Source organism: Sus scrofa, chromosome 8 (assembly GCF_054392235.1).
Source record: "Sus scrofa isolate SSC_HxYL_T2T_F1_AM1 chromosome 8, Sscrofa_HxYL_maternal_Yorkshire_Landrace_v2.0, whole genome shotgun sequence".
Classification (NCBI taxonomy): domain Eukaryota; kingdom Metazoa; phylum Chordata; class Mammalia; order Artiodactyla; family Suidae; genus Sus; species Sus scrofa.
Genome location: NC_139390.1, coordinates 139,737,379 through 139,754,392, shown reverse-complemented (window position 1 = coordinate 139,754,392; position 17,014 = coordinate 139,737,379). Strand labels below are relative to the sequence as shown.

The following is a 17,014-nucleotide window of genomic DNA, read 5'->3' as shown; positions in this document are numbered from 1 at the left end:
CTGGTGTAAGGTGGTCCCTCAAAGTGGTTTTGATTTGCATCTCTCTAATAATGAGTGATGTTGAACATCTTTTCATGTGTTTTGTGGCCATCCATATGTCTTCTTTGGAGAACTGTCTGTTTAGATCTTCTGCCCCAATAATATATATATATGCATTTTAAATATAGTCTGCCACAAAGGACAATCACTGCCTTTGCTTTTAAGCCATGCAGAAATGCAACAGACTCCTGTAGGGCTATCGCTCGGCGGTTTATTCCTCTACTTTCCATTTCTCAGCATCTACTTTTTTTTCCTTTCCGATACCCATGCTACACTATCACCTTGCATTTATGATTAAAACCAATAGAGAGGAAATATTTCATCTGTTAGTTCAGTAGTTAATTTGGGTCCATTTTATAGCTGACCTCATCATTTGTACAGATATTGGTCAAAAATAACAGTCATGAAAAAAATCCCTACTGGATAATGTTTTCCCTCAGAACCAAGGCTTGAAGGTCAAGAGGAAAACCTGACTGGGGAAAGCTTGATGAGGCCAGTCAGGATCTAAGACCTCAGGGCCCCCTTCTAGAACAAACACGGAAAGAAAAAGGTACCAGAGCATCAGCAAGGTGGCAGCTGTAACTAATCTAGGGAACTGGATTGGAAGAAACACACCTCTAGGGCTGTCCTCCTAGTGATTTTCTGCTTGGCTTTGCCCCGAGACTCATTTCCATCCTTTGCGACCATCGCGGTCTGCAGAGGGGGCTTTGCGGAGGCTCTGCCTTCCCCGGACTCCCTTGCCAGCTGGCCCCGCCGGGAGGCACCCGTAGTGACTGAGGTGGGAAGAGAGAATGCAGACCTTCTGTGGGCAGGGTCCCAGACCTTCCGTGATGCTGCCCCAGGTCCTCTCAGACAGCTCTTCCCCCACCGCTCCTGGTCTCACTGGGTTTGTGTTTCAGGACAAAGTGGTCAATTAGTCTGTTAATGTTATCTTCAGTGCCCCCAGATCCCCTGGAGATTCCCTTAACTCGCGCCCACCCCTCTATATGGTGAGCTTTATTCAAGTCTCCTAAATAGTTCAAGTTGGGTTCTGTTTCCTGCTGAGACTCTGACTGATAGACCTAGAGAAGAAAGATGGGACCCTAGTCTCAAGGAACCTAAGATAGTAATAGACCCTTATCAAAACATAACTGTGTGTTGGTTTAAGCCTCACAGCAAACCTCTGCGGTGAAAACAATTACTAGCTCCACTGAGCAAAGAAAGAGCCCGAGGCACTGAAATCAAGCAACCAGGGGAGCAGAGACTTAAACCCAAGCAGTTGGACTCTAAAGCCCTCAGTGATAGCCCTCTACAGTCTGAGGCCCATGGGCCAAGGTCAGACATCACTATATGCTCTGGGTGGGGCAGAGACTTAGTCCTCAGAATCAGAGGAGGGGGAATAAGGCAAGTGGAAAATGGTAGCAGCTGGTGTTCAGGATTAGCGTGGGATCAAGAGCAAGCTGTCTGGCTGCTAAATAACTGGTACTTTGGTCTAGGACTTGTCCTAGACCATAGGCCTAGGTTGAATCCAGTTTCTTTGAGGTTAAGACTCCCAAGCTGTGGGAGTGAAGGGCTCTAGGGGCAAGAAGTCAAGGGATGGGGGTCATTGCCATTGTCTAGGTTTCAAACTATAAATTTAAATGTTCTCTAAATAGAAATATCCATGTAAGAATGGTAAAATAGGAGTTCCCATTGTGGTACAGCGGAAACAAATCCGACTAGGAACCGTGAGGTTGTGGGTTCGATCCCTGGCCTTGCTCAGTGGGTTAAGGATCCAGAGTTGCCATGAGATGCAGCTTGGATCTGGTGTTGCTATGGCTGTGGTGTAGGCCGGCAGCAACAGCTATGATTAGACTCCTAGCCTGGGAACCTCCAAATGCCATGGGTGTGGCCCTAAAAAGACAAACAGACAAAAAAAAAAAGGTAAAATACACCACTGAATGCAGGCAGTGCATTCAAAACCAATTAGAGTGTCAACTTATTTCAAAAGACAGCTATATATTAGTAAAATGAACTGAACTAAGTCAAACAGAAAGAACAAAATAAAAATATCCTGTACAGTTGAGCAGTTACTTGACTTTCAGATGTCTGGCACTATTAACTTTCCACAACAACAATGAACGTGAAAATAAGCAAAAAGGCTAATAATCCAAAACAGTAAAAATAGCCCGTAACATATTCGAGAACATTTAATGGCTAAAAGGAAAAACATTACTTCTTTGACTAGTAATTACAATAAAACTCAATTTCAGTTGGCACTAAAGCCCAGAAGCCCTGGAGAAATAAGAGTAAACAGTGCAAAGATTGATGAAAGAATATTTGGAAATATCCCTACACTAGTTTGTCTCCGAAAGGCAAGTGACTAGTCTCATTGCAAATGCTTTTCGGCCAGAGAGAGGAAAAAGAACAGTCGTGAGGCCCGTGATGAGAAGTGACAGCCAGTATCAGAAACCCTCACTGGGGAGGAGGCAGAAGACACACAAATGAGCAGACTCCAGCCACCAGAGATCCCCAACTGTGTCGGCGAGCCTAGCCCAGCCTCCCCGGACACCTTCACACGATTCCATTCCAGGCGCTCCAGCCATCCGGGGACAGGAGCCTGTGGTCACCTGGCTGCTTCTGTTCCCAGGACAGCCTTCTGCATCAGCACGTCCTTCAAGCCTCTGCTGCAGCCCTGTCTTGAGTCTTCGAAGCTGCTCTGGGGGGATAACGTGTAGCAAATGCCGCTCACGGCGTCTTCCTCTCGATGATTCTCCGCGACCGTTTATTTACACACCAAAGATGTGTGATATTCTGAAGGAAGAGGACCATTTAATTTTGCTTATTCCAGGCGGTCAGATGACTTTAACAGGGACACCTTTTCACTTCTGTCTCAAGAACAGCCTTTGGGAAATGCTGCTGTAGTGGCTCCGGACCAGACACAGGTGTATCCTGGAGTCACTCGTGTCAATCAGAATTAGGTAATATACGGCGAGGTTAATAAAGGGACTGTGTGCAAAGACGTGGGTCAACATAGGTAAAGGAACAAGGGAAGATGAGGAAGCTGGATATCAGAGAGCCACTACTGCTCCTCAGATGCTGAACCTGCAGGGACAGACCGCTGGAAGGTGGCCCTCCCAGAGGTGGCCTCTGGGAGTCGCAGCTAACCTGAGACGTAAATGCCAGACCTTCCTCTCTCGCCTCCCTTTGCATCTGCTGTTGCCTCCTCTGTGTGCCAGTGGCTCCTTTGCTGTGTGCTGGAAGGCTATCTGTGCAGGTCAGTGGCCCAGAGTGGAGACCGGTGGGGACTGCTGTGAGGGGCAAAGACAAGACAAGATGCTCCATACCACCTCCCTTGCTCTCAAGGCAGAACTTCCTAAGGTAAAGGCAAACAGTTTATACCGTTTGTGTTATAAAGAGACGTGCAATGAGGTGGCTTCAGGACTTAGAGAACAGAACCATTGGATGAATCAGTGTCGTGTTGCTCACCCTTGCCGTGTTAACATAGCTCTGTGTTGCCATGATATACAGTAAGGATGGCTCCTGGTAGGTTTTTTTTTTTTTTGTGTGTGTGTGTGTGTCTTTTTGCTTTTTTTTTTTTTCAATGGCCGCACCCACGGCCAGTGGAGGTTCCCAGGCTAGGGGTTGAATTGGCGCTGTAGCCACCGGCCAACACTACAGCCACAGCCAGATCCTTAACCCACTGAACGAGGCCAGGGGTCGAACCCGTGTCCTCATGGATGCTAGGTGAGGTGGTCAACTGCTGAGCTACAACGGGAACTCCACTCCTGGTAGATTTTTGAATCGAATGGAGCTGTCGACTAACTTGGTTCCTGCATGCAGCAAAATTAGTCTCAAGCTCTGTTTCCTGCCAGTATTTCTCAGGTAAAAGATCAGAAAATGTTGCTATCTTCGGTTCACTGATGCTAAAGAGTATACAAAAAAAGTTGCTTAACAGAGTAAATCACGGGCACTAGAGGAAAAATACAATGAGCAAGCTTGAAGTTGCAGGCAAATATTTTGATAAAGAACAATTCATTTAGAGAAATAATGCATAGAATTTCTGTTTTGAAGTGTACAGTACTTGTTTTGTCATGGGGGGGGCAGACAGTAAACATAAGAATTTAGAGTCAGAGAGACTTGGGTTAGAGTGTTGTTTTCCTGACTTATCTGGCCACAACTGCTTGACAAATTCATCAGCCTTTGCAGGCAACTTTATTTTGGTTAAATTATAACAAAATATTAATAGGAGCTAATATTTGCCAATCTCCTACTTTATACCAGGCACAGGGTTGTGCATTATCCTAATACTTCTTATAATAAACCTAGGAAAGATACATTTATTATTCTAATTTTCAAATAAAGAAGTCTGTTCACTGACTCAAGGTTAATACAACTATGTGTAAACCCTTGGTGTATTGCTTGATGATGAAAAGTGCTTGATAAATGTTAGCTGCTGAAATTATTTATTCTTACTATTACTGTTAATATTACTTGTTAACGTCTGCCTTAAAAATAATAGGCAAATAAATTGCCTCTGGAGTGTAGCAAATGTGGTTAGCTTGATTTTAAATATGGGGTGATTTTACCAGCCCCCACTAAAGTAAAATGTATGGTAATTGTTCTTTTAAAAATGTAATTGTTCTGAAATTTTCAAAGGTGTCACACATTTACTTATTTAGAGTAATTTGATACACAAAGGGAAAAATTATATATATTTTCCCGATTTGTTCCTTAGATGGTATATCCTTAAAAGAGGAATATTTCAGAACCAACTAGATTCCAGAGAACAAGAAACACTTGGTCAAAGCATTGACCTTGAAGATGCAGGTTTTTAGAGTCTGGGAAAATAAAAAAGATCATTTATTCACTTGCTTAGCCATGCAAAGTGATTAAGTGCCAGAGAGACTAGAGTCTGAAAAGGTATTACCGAACTTTGGTCATTGATCTGTTTTATGGAAGCTATACTTTAAGATCTCCTCTGCTGCTGGATTCTTTGTAGGTGAATCTCCTTAAAAAAAGAGAACACACTTGTTTGTTCCAGAAGTTCTAGAATAGGTAAGAGTGATCTATGGTGAAGGGCGTGAAGGAACCATCTAGGGGGTTAAAATGAGTATCTAAATAGAGGTGTGGGTTCCACACAGGATTGCTATATAATTTGTAGGGCCCAGTGCAAAATGAAAACATGGGCTCCTCGTTCACAAACTGTGAACACTTTTGGCCAAAGCAGAGCGTTAAGCCAAGCACAGAGCCCTTCTACCACAGAGCCTTGCAGGACCTCCCGGGTCACACACAGGAAGCTGGCTCTAGTTGTACAGGTGTATGCATTTGTCAAGTCATTGAACGGAACACTTAAGATTTGTATGCAAATTACATCTCAGTTTTAAGATGTAAAATTAAAATAGAGTACAAGTAAGATTTTACTTACTCCAGTCTTACTCAAGAAGACTGAAGGTTGTGGTGTGCTTTCCAAAATAAACCACTGTTGCAAATCATTTTTCATCAAATACTAATTGGATAACCACTGTGATGGGTGCTAATGGTTAAGTAGATATAGGCATAGTCCTTGCACTCATGGAGTTTACCTTACTGCTGGAGAAGCTTTCTTTTTTATTTTAAACTCGGTTTAAAACAGGACTTTAATTTCTGCTTACACACCCAATTTGTACTTTGATCCACCCTTCATTCTCGCTTTCTTCTCCTCAGTCCAACCTCAGCCATCCCGATATTAGTTTGTTCTTCCAAGCAACAAGCCATGGGTTGATGTTTCTGGGTTCTCAACATCTGGCTGCAATCCTGTACCCCAGAGATTGGTGCCCTTGGGCTACTCTAACCCACCTGGACATGAGTCCCTGAAGTAACTCTGCTGTTCGCTACCCTATATGGAGTCTCAGGTTCCTACTCAAATCTAAAATTGATGTAATACTTTTAATTTTACAGTAATAGTCTGAGTTTTAAACAACATTCTTTATGCCTAGAAATCTTTTAAAAGTCAAATATTAAGGATGATGTAGGAAAAAACCAACCTGTTTGTAAGGAGTACCTTTTAGCGATATTGTTGGATGAAGAGGAATAATAACATACAGACTTTATGATAGTAACCATGATCATAAATGAAATGTCACTGGGATACTTATGTAAAAATTTTTAATTATAGAAGTTTCAGGTGTACAGCATTTTAATTCACCTGTTGGTCTGCTTACCATCCATCACCATACAGTTGACTTCCCTCACCTGTTTTGCCCACCCCAACCCCCTTTCCCCAGTAATCTATTATCTGTATCCGTAAGTTTGGTTTTGTTTTATTTTGCTTGTTGGTTGATTTTGTTTTTGTTTTTAGACTCCGCATATGAGTGACATCATATGGTATTTTTTTCTCTGTCTGACTTATTCCGCTTAGCTTAATGCCTTTGAGGTCCATCCATGTGGTCTCAAACGGCAGGGTCTCAGTCTGCATGTCACCACATCTTCTTTATCCTTTCATCCATGGATGGACACTTAGGTCGTTTCCATAACACGGCTGTTGTAAATAATGCTGCAAGGAACATATGAATCAATATATCTTTTCCAATTAGTGCTTTCCTGTTCTTTGGGTAAATACCAAGAAGTGGAATAGCTGAATCACATGGTGGTCCTAACTGGAATTTATTGAGAAATCTCTTTACTGTTTTTCATAATAGCTGTACCAGTTTAGAGTCCCACCAACAGTGGACAAGAATTTGCTCTTCATATTTTCTCTAACATTTTTTTTCGTCTTTTTGATAATAGCCACTCTTAACAGATGTAAGGTGATAGCTCACTGTGGTTTTGATTTACATTTCCCTAATTATTAGTGATATTAAATGCCATTTCCTTTGCCTACTGGCCACCTGTATGTCTTTGACGGAAAACTGTCCATTCAGATCCTCTGCCCATTTTTCAATTGAGTTGCTTGGTTTTTTTGTTGGTGAGTTATATTTCTATTTCTTCATGATTCTATTTTGGAAGATAGTGTGCAGAATCTAGGAATTTATCCACTTCTTCTAGGTTCTTCAGTTTATTGGTGTGTAATTTTTCATAGTATCCTCTTATGATCCTTTGAATTTCTGTGATATCACTTGCAATTTCTCTTCTTTCATTTCTGATTTTATTTGAGTCCTCTCTTTTTCTTTTGATGGGTCTAACTCATTTGTCAATTATGTTTGTCTTTTCAAAGGACCAACTCTTAGTTTCGTTAACCTTTTCTATTTTTTTTTTGAATCTCTAAAAAACGTTTCATTCTCTCATTTATTTTCACTCTGATCTTTTATAGTTCCTTCATTCTATCCATTTGGGGTTTTGTTTGTTCTTCCTTTTCTATTTCCTACAGGTGTAAAGTTAGACTGTTTATTTGGGATTTTGTTTGTTTCTTGAAGTATTCCTCTATTGCGATGAACATCCCTCTTGAAAATACTTTTGCTGCATGCCATAGATTTTGGTATATTGTATTTCTATTTTCATTTGTCTGAAAATATTTATTGACTTCTCTTTTGATTTCTTACACAACCCATTGCTTGTTCAGTAGCATGTTGTTTAATCTCCGCATTTTTTGGGTTTTTTACCTTTTTTTGGTGATTAGTTTTTAGTTTCACACTGTTGTGGTCCGAGAAGATGTTTGCTATGATTTCAGTCTTCTTGAATCAGTTTAGATTTGTCTTGTGACCTACTATGTGATTTATTCCGGAGAATATTCCACATGCACTTGAGAACAATGTGTCTTCTGCTCCTTTTGGAGGAATGGTCTGTATGTATATCTATTAATCCCACTTGTTTGATTGTCATTTAATTCCACTGTTTCCTTGTTAATTTTACAGCTGGATGATCTACCCACTGATAATGTGAGGTGTTAAGGTACCTTTCTATTATTGTATTCCTGTCAATTTCTCTCTTTAAGTCCATTAATATTTGCTTTATTTATCCTGGTGCTCCTCTGTTGGGTACACATACATTTATAAATGTTATGTCTTTTTATTGGATTGACCTCTTTATCAGTATGTAATGCCCTTTTGTCTTTTATTATAGTATTTGTTTTAAAGTCTATTTGTCTGATAGGAATATAGATTCTTCCTTTCTTCTGAAGTAGGTTGCTTGTAGGCAGCATGTGGATGAGTTTCATTTTATATCCATAGCCATTCTATGTTTTTTTTTTTTTGGTTGGCAAATTTAGTTCATTTACATTTACAATAATTATTGATAGGTATGTACTTATTGTCATTTTATTAATTATTTTTGGCTATTTCTGCAGTTCTTCTGTTACTTTCTTCTTTCTCTCTTCCCTTGCGCTTTAGTGGTCTTCTTTGATGTTATGTATAGATTCTTTGTTTTTCTTTTGTGTGTTTACTGTAAGTTTTTTTCCATGAGGTTTACATATAACACCCTATGTAAAGAGTAGCCTGTTTTAAGGATGGTAGCAACTTAAATTTGAACACACTCCAAATCGTTACCTTTTTAATCCTACCCGCCTCATGCTTTGTATTTTTTTTTCTTTTTTTTTATCTTTTTGCCTTTTCTGGGGCTGCTCTCACAGCATGTGAAGATTCCCAGGCAAGGGGTCGAATCGGAGCTGTAGCCACCAGCCTACGCCAGAGCCACAGCAACGCAGGATCCGAGCCGTGTCTGCAACCTACACCACAGCTCATGGCAACACGGATCCTTAACGCACTGAGCAAGGCCAGGAATCGAACCCGCAACTTCATGGTTCCTAGTTGGATTTGTTAATCACTGCACCACGACGGGAACTCCATGTTTTGTATTTTTGATGACATATTTTGCATCTTTTTATTTTATGCATTCCTTAACTAATTATTGTAATTTTAGGTAATTTTTACTATTTTTGTCTTTTACTCTACATGCTTACTTTGAGATTGATCCACTACCTTTCTTATATATTTACTTTTTCCATTGAGTTGTGTGTGTGTGTGTGTGTGTGTGTGTGTGTGTCTTTTTAGGGCTTCAGCCGAACCATATGGAAGTTCCACGCTGGGGGTCAAATCAGAGCTGTAGCTGCTGGCCTATGCCACAGCCACAGCAATGCCATGTCCAAGCTGTGTCTGTGACCTACGCCACAGCTCACGACAACGCCATATCCTTAACCACTGAGCGAGGCCAGGGATTAAACCTGTGTCCTCATGGTTAATAGTCAGATTCTATTCTGCTGAGCCATGACAGGAACTGCTCCAGGGAGATTTTTTACTTTTCTATGTTTTCTTATTATTAGTTCCGCCATTTTAGTTAAAGAAGTCCCTATAACATTTCTTATAGGGTTGGCTTAGTGCTATTAATTCCTTTAACTTTTGCTTATCTGGGAAACTCTTGATCTTTCCTTCAGTTTGGATGATGATCTTATGGGCTAAAGAATCCTTTGTTGGAAGGTTTTTTGTTTCAGCACTTTATATATGTCATACCCTTCCCTTTTAACCCATGAAGTTTCTGCTGAAAATCTATTGATAGCCTTATTGGGTTTCCTATGTACATAAGAAGTTGTTTTTCTCTTGTTTCTTTTAGGATTCTCTCTTTTTAAAAAATCATTTATTTTTATTACTCAAATGAATTTATCACATCTGTAGTTGTATAATGATCATAACAATCTGATTTCACAGGATTTCCATCCCACAGCCCAGGCACATCCTCCCACCCCCAAACTGTCTCCTCCGGAGACCATAAGTTTTTCAATGTCTGTGAGTCAGCATCTGTTCTGCAAAGAAGTTCAGTCTGTCCTTTTTTCAGATTCCGCATGTCAGTGAAAGCATTGGATGTTGGTGTCTCATTGTCTGACGGACTTCACTTAGCATGATAATTTCTAGGTCCATCCATGTTGCTACAATGCGGGTATTTCATTCCTTTTAATGGCTGAGTAATATTCCATTGTGTATATGTACCACATCTTCTGGATCCACTCCTCTGTCAATGGACATTTAGGTTGTTTCCATGTCTTGGCTATTGCAAATAGTGCTGCAGTGAACATTGCAGTATGTGTGTCTTTGAGAGTCATGGTTTTCTCTGTAGGATTCTCTTTTTATCCTTAACCTTTACCATGTTAATTACATTATCTTGATGTGTATCTCTTTGAGTTCTTACTTGGAAATCTCTAGGCTTCCTGGACCTAGATATATGTTTCCTTCCCCAGATCAGGGATGTTTTTAGCCACTATTTCTTCAAATAATTTTCATGGCCATTCCTCTCTTCTCCTCTGAGACCCTTATACGACCTATATTATTCACATGGAGCTCAAACCCTTGTTCCTCAGGGGAAAAGTCTGTACTTTGTGATCCCTCCCAGTTGTGAATTGCTGCAGCTAGACTGTGCTTTTCTCCTTGAATAGACTGTGTCTCTACCTCCCCTGCCCTTTTCAGTGCTGCCCTCTTACACTTTGTTGTAGAGGTTCTGTTTACCCAGTTTTTAGTTCCCTTTCCAAGGGAAACGTAAGTATTTGTAGGTTCGTTGTGTCCGTGGGAGTTGTTAAACTCAGGATCTTCCTACACCGCCGTCTTGAGCCTCCCCCTGTACTTCCTAAAGTGAAATAGAGCAGTGAATTGAGGGTGATAATGTGTCTACAAGTGGCACTTTTATTGCCAGTGTTCATATTGTCAGTGACAACCATAAAGAAGAGGGGTGACATATACATATCAGCTGACACCTGTGTCCTTGGAGCTATGGAATTCTACATAGAGCCATCTGACTAGTGGCTGAAGAGACAAACACTTGCTAAACCAGTATATAGAGACTTTGGGTTTTCACTGGATGTTTGAAGCAGAGAACTTAATTTTTTACTTCTAACCCAGAGGTTTTATTAGTTTATGATGCCTTTTCATTCATGTTTTTAATTAATAAATTTTTTTTTTTGGCTGTACCCACAGCATGTGGAAGTTCCTGGGCCAGCAATCAAACTTGTGCTACAGCAGCAACTTGAACCCCTGCAGTGACAACACTGGATCCTAAAACAAGAGCATTAAACATTTATGGTCATCTTTCTAGGCAGAATAATTAGCAAAGAAAGATGACCCTTAATTATGGGACCAGTTATAAGAATGATAACAATGGGTGAGAACTCCACAAGAGAACTCCCAAGTTTATAATTTCTTGAGGAGCAAGCCAATTATTTGGAAAAAGGATTTTTTTTAATTTAACAACTGATTATGTTTTATAATACCTTGCCTATAACTATAATTGTAACAACTATATATATACACACACATATATAAACTTTATATATATACACATACATAATTTAATATATGTGTGTGTGTATAAAGGTGATGCTGTTTATCAGTTCTTTGATACCCAAAAGATAACAGCCTTACTTGGGCTTATTTTAATAGATATTACCTGCTTTCCTGCTTTTTTTCTCTGATTATCTTTTCTATGAATAATTTTTACCGTCTTTAATTTATGTGTGTGGTCTTTAACAAGATCCTGGGTGCATTACTGAACCTGAATTACAAAAATCAACAAAGGCTAAGTTATTTGTCCTAAAAGGATTCTCCCTCTATCACAGACATTGTTGATATCAATTATCTATTTATTTTTTTTAAGGTCCTGGATATATCAATATTTCTTTTCACATTGCTAACTCACATGATATTGTGTGGGAATGAAGTGTTTGTGGGATTTCCTAGCGCTTCCACAGAAAGAGGAAAGGAATATTCTGGAAATTTTAATCTGGATTTGTTTCATTTTGTATAATTTACCTTCTCAGCCAGACTTTAGATTCTCAGAGAACTAAGTGGTGCCTTTTCAGCCCTGTTTTTAGCCATAGCAGTGCTTAATGCAATGCCCAAGTGCCTGAAGCAGTACCAGATTCAGTACATTCTCATTAAATGAAGGACTCCATTTGGAGCGGATAGGTTACAAAAATTGAGAAATTAAATTCATTTTGAGGTTCACAAGGTAAATGTGTCCAGAGATTAGTCAATGCTAATTTTGCTTGCTTTTTTTTTTTAAGCACCTAGAAAAGCTTATTGAGGTAATTGACTATTTCTGTTTCTCACTGAATTCCCTGTAAACAGCTGTGTTTTTTTCTCGTAGAGAAATGTAAGTCAGATAGACCAGGAGATGTCACTGAGCATGTAAAGCCTAACAGGTGCATGTCTGCCTCCTCCCTTTTGCATAGTGCCCTGCACCCTGCAAGCAATGGACAAATACCATCCAACTGGTGAGCCACCCAATGTTGTCATTCTTGTCACTGGTCCTATGATTAAGGGTCATCTTTCTTTGTAATTATTCTGCCTAGAAAGATGACCATAAATGTTTAATGCTCTTGTTTTAGAAATGGCTTTGGTGATTTCTATTAGGGGTGGTTTAAGATGAAGTTCCTCCCATTTGTATGCAGTGGGTACACCTACAGCCCTCATCAGTTTGTGACAACATCCTGATAGCTGTTGTATTCAAATTTTACTGACTAGAAGTAAACACTGTGCCGGGCCCTCCAGGCCTGCCAAGTTCTTCCCAAATGTAATCTGAGCCTTTTCAAAGGCATTTTCCACATCTACTCAAATTAGTCCTGCTTGTTATGCTGTTGCTTCTGATGGCTGTCTGGTCTCTAGACACAGACACACAGTCCATGCCTTTGGTTTAGGCTTTAATAAATAAAGCCCTCGCTTCTATTGCCAAGGCCAGACATCTGCAATGGGATCTGAAGGTGTGCATCTACTGCTATGGTTGCTAGGCAACGCTGTAACCCCACCTCCACCGAACAGGACCCACTGCCAGTATGGCAAGCCAGGCTGATGGCTCAGGTTGCCAGTGCTCTCACATGCCTCAGTTCTTCCACCACAGAGTGGAGATGGGAATGGCATCCTTCCTCTGGAATATGGTTGATTGCAGAGATTCCTTAGCAAGTTTAGTGAATTATTTCCTGTAGTTAGCAAAATTGGCCTCCTGCTCTTTAGGGTGTATAGAGAAAACAACACAGCATCTAGGTGAGGAGAGGTTCCAGTATTAGCTGTGTATCTGGAACCACATCTCCACCCTGACCCTCAAACTCTGTGCGAATTCTCCTCAGCTTTTTCATATCTTGAGATTAATTTTCTCTCAACCTCCTACTGACCCTACTTGAAATTTGACTCCTGTTTGCCCAGGCTGTTTTCTAGATATATTTATGTACAGTCATAGTTTGGGAGCTCCTTAGCATTTGTGTAAATAAGCTGGCACAAATATGAGGTCAGAGAGGAGGGTGGCTCAAAAATTCCCATTTACACGACTCCGCTGGATGGCTTTTACATGGCATTTATACCCTGATTCTTAGAATCTGTTGGTGGACAGGAGTGATGAAAAAGATTCCTCATGTGATTTTGACGCACAAATCCATGAAGACAGAGAGCGTGAAAGTGAAGGAGATGCATGAATATCGGGGGTGGGGTACCTCCCACATATCTTGTACCAAAAAAATCACTGTCACTAAAGGGTGCATTATAAATCTCAGTTTGTAAAGTAATATGCCTCACTTAGTTACTTTTACACAGAGGTTAAATTTGGTACAACAGAATTCTCAGAATGGGTGTGAGAGATGTGAGGAGTAAGAGCTTGAGAAACCTCTGCTGATAATTTCTCCAGGGTTTTGGTTTATTCTAGTTTTATTATCTTCTCTATTCCGGCTCTTCCAAACATCATGCTTTAATTATACACCCGTCCATTTTCTGAGATCATGTCTCAGGTGGGCTTTATATTTTTCTCATTCTCCAGGAGTGGTTGGTGTGATGATTGCTTTTACCTCTTAAATAGATTTTGCTAATATTTTAGAGAATATAGCTGTAGCTGTATGTGTAGTTCACTGTTACTTTAGCTATATTGGTCAGTGGAGAATACCACAATAAGCTCACAATAGCAGAAGAGGCTGCAAGAGATTGGGCAGGAGCCTTCTGGAAGCATAAATAGTCTTCAGAATATGCTGATAATGAACACATTTGATCCTGGAAGCCGTAGCAAAGCAGGAACAAGTTTGGATTAGTTAGCATCATGTGGTGATTTGCAAGGTCAGTAGCAGGTGAGGTGAAGTCATAGAATTAGAGCACTTTTGAGCTGGAAAGGATCTTTTGCATCAGTGGCTTTCTGAGTGTATTGACTAAAATCTTCAAAAAGAAATGCATGTTATGTCATGACTCAGTATCTATATAGGTATGTCTGAAACAAAGACACACACACACAACAGACGCAAAAATAATAATTGTATTTATCATAGGGAAGCACTTATACATTCTATTCTTTTTCATTTTTTAGTTTTATTAAAATATAGTTGCTTTACCTTTGACTTCACTTGTATGATAATCTCTATGTTTGTTGTTATTGAGCCGCATGAGTTATTTGTATATTTTGGAGCTTAATTCCTTGTCAGTTGTTTCATCTGCAAAGATTTTTGCCCATTTTGTGTGTTGTCTTTTTGTTTTGTTTATGATTTCTTTTGTTGTGAAAAGCTTTTAGGTTTAATTAGGTACCATTTGTTTATTTTTGTTTTTACTTTTATTTCTCAAGGAGGTGAATCTGAAAAGCTCTGCTTATGTTTTCTGGAAGTTTTACAGTATTCAGTCTTACATTTATGTTTTTAATTCATTTTGAGTTTACTTTTGTGTATGTATTAGAGAATGTTCTTTTTTTTTTTTTGTCTTTTCTAGGGACGTACCTGCAGCATATGGAAGTTCCCAGGCTAGGGGTCTAATCAGAGCTGTAGCTGCCAGCCTACGCCAGAGCCACAGCAGCATGGGATCCAAGCCGCGTCTGCAACCTACACCACAGCTCATGGCAATGCTGGATGTTTAACCCACTGAGCAAGGCCAGGGATCGAACTCCTAACCTCATGGTTCCTAGTCATATTAGTTAACCACTGAGCCATGATGGGAACTCTGAGAATGTTCTTATTTTATTCTTTTACATTTAGTTATCCAGTTTTCTCCATGAAATTTATTAAAAAGTCTGTCTTTCTTTCATTGTATATTCTTGTCTCCTTTTTTGGAGATTAATTGGCCATAAGTGTGTGAATTTATTTCTGGGCTTTCTATCCTATTCTGTTGATTTAAATTTCTGTTTTTGTGCCAGTGTCATACGGCTTTGATGACTGCAGCTTTGTATTGTAATCTAAATTTGGGGAGCCTGATTCCTCCAGCTTTGGTTTTCTTTCTTAAGACTGCTTTGGCTATTCAGGGTCTTCTGTGTTTCCATACAAATGTAATTTTTTTTTCTTTGTTCTAGTTCTGTGAAAAATGCCATTGGTAATGTGATAGGCATTGTACTGAATCTTTGAACCTTCTCACTGGTCTAATGTTAGGAGTTAGTGCCCGCTGGGTAATCTCTCTTCCCTAACTGCTGCTCTGACCTCTTTCTGCCCTTGGTGAGTCAACTTTGTAACTAGCATGTGGCATATATTTTGAGTTGCTTTCCCAATAGGTGGTATTGAATTTTAATGAACTCATGTGCTCGCATTTCAACCCAGTGGCACGCATTACAAAATCCACGGTTGACCAAGTTCTGCAAAATATTGTTATCCGACCATTAGTATCAGATTTTTGATGTGGTTTATTAGAAATGAAGAATACTGAAACCCAGGGGTAAGCCAGGGACCCATGTCTTTGACACGTTTTTCTTTTGTGCACCCAGGCTGGTGGTGTGAGTTCCGTGTAGGCAGATGTGATTTCTGTGTTGCCTACCACCCCATCTCCAGTAAAGGCTACTATAGACACTTAAAAATTATTTGGTAACTGAATCGCATATCTCATTCTTCATTATTGCCAATATGAGGCAATTGATCCACGAACACTTCAGACAGCATGTAAGGTCTGGAGCCTGACAGCTTCTACTGCTTATCAGTTGTTCGACTTTGTACAAGTTGCTTAACATTTCTTAGCCTGAAAGTCCTTATCTGATAAAACAGAGTTGACAGGGGAGTTCCCATCGTGGCTCAGTGGTTAACAAATCCGACTAGGAACCATGAGGTTGTAGGTTCGATCCCTGGCCTTGCTTAGTGGGTTAAGGATCCAGCGTTGCCATGAGCTGTGGTGTAGGTCGCAGACGCAGCTTGGATCCCGCATTGCTGTGACTGTGGTGTAGGCTGGCGGCTACATCTCTGATTCAATTCCTAGCCTGGGAACCTCCATATGCCACAGGAGCGGCCCAAGAAATGGCAAAAAGACAAAAGACTGAAAAAAAACCCAAAAAACCAGAGATGGCACAACTACATACCTGGAATTTGGCTATGAAGATTAACTGAGCTAGTACATAAAGAGTGCTTAAAACACGGAGTTCCCATCGTGGTGCAGTGGAAACAAATCCGACTAGGGACCATGAGGTTGTGGGTTCGGTCCCTGGCCTCACTCAGTGGGTTAAGGATCCGGCATTGGTGTGAGCTGTGGTGTAGGTCGCAGACGCGGCTTGGATCCCGAGTTGCTGTGGCTGCGGTGCAGGCCAGCAGCTACAGCTCTGATTAGACCCCTACCCTGGGAACCTCCATATGCCATGGGTGAGGCCCTAAAGAGACAAAAAAAAAAGTGCTTAAAACACCAGACAGATAATAAGAGGTCCTGAAATATAAGCTGTGTCATTGTTAGTACGTTAGATACATTCTTGGGCTTTATCTGTTGTAATCCGTGTTAGATTGTTTTCACAGATGAGGAAAGTAAGTTGGTGACAGTTTAGTGACTTGGCAAAGTCACAGAGCCTTGTCAACTTGAGCCTGGATTCAAACCCAGGTGTTTGAATTGTTGGGGGATTTCTCAGCAGCAACAGCCCAGGGATTTCTCCCAAACATCACAGCTGCTCCTTTCCCTTCCCACCAGTTTTAACACCATCTCCTGTGTATGGAAATAACTGCACTGTTCCTTGAACATTCACAGAATGTTTTCAAGATTTGTCTTACGCACTGAAGTTGGCCTACCCCAGTCATTTGCAGATTGCTGTCTGATCATCACTGCTGTTGTACGCAAGGAAAAAAAATTGTATTTGTTCCTCTAACCCTAGATTTCTCAATTTCAGCAGCATTGACATGTGGAACTGAATAATTCTTTGCTATGGGGAC

The 17,014-nt window shown here is 40.4% G+C and overlaps 1 protein-coding gene across 27 annotated transcripts in view; it reads left to right on the top strand.

Moving 5' to 3' along the window:
- The window catches only part of ARHGAP24 (Rho GTPase activating protein 24), an 826,886-nt gene that overhangs the window by 263,481 nt on the left and 546,391 nt on the right, over positions 1-17,014 (top strand). For 4 of the 27 annotated variants that reach the window (XM_084973629.1, XM_084973640.1, XM_084973612.1 and 1 more), the window contains one exon: positions 12,040-12,166. The exons of the other annotated variants lie outside the window; for them this stretch is intronic. In XM_084973629.1, coding sequence (XP_084829755.1) covers positions 12,145-12,166 — 22 coding nt within the window. In that variant the 5' untranslated portion in view covers positions 12,040-12,144. The remainder of the gene's footprint in view (positions 1-12,039; positions 12,167-17,014) is intronic. 27 annotated transcript variants of the gene reach the window in all.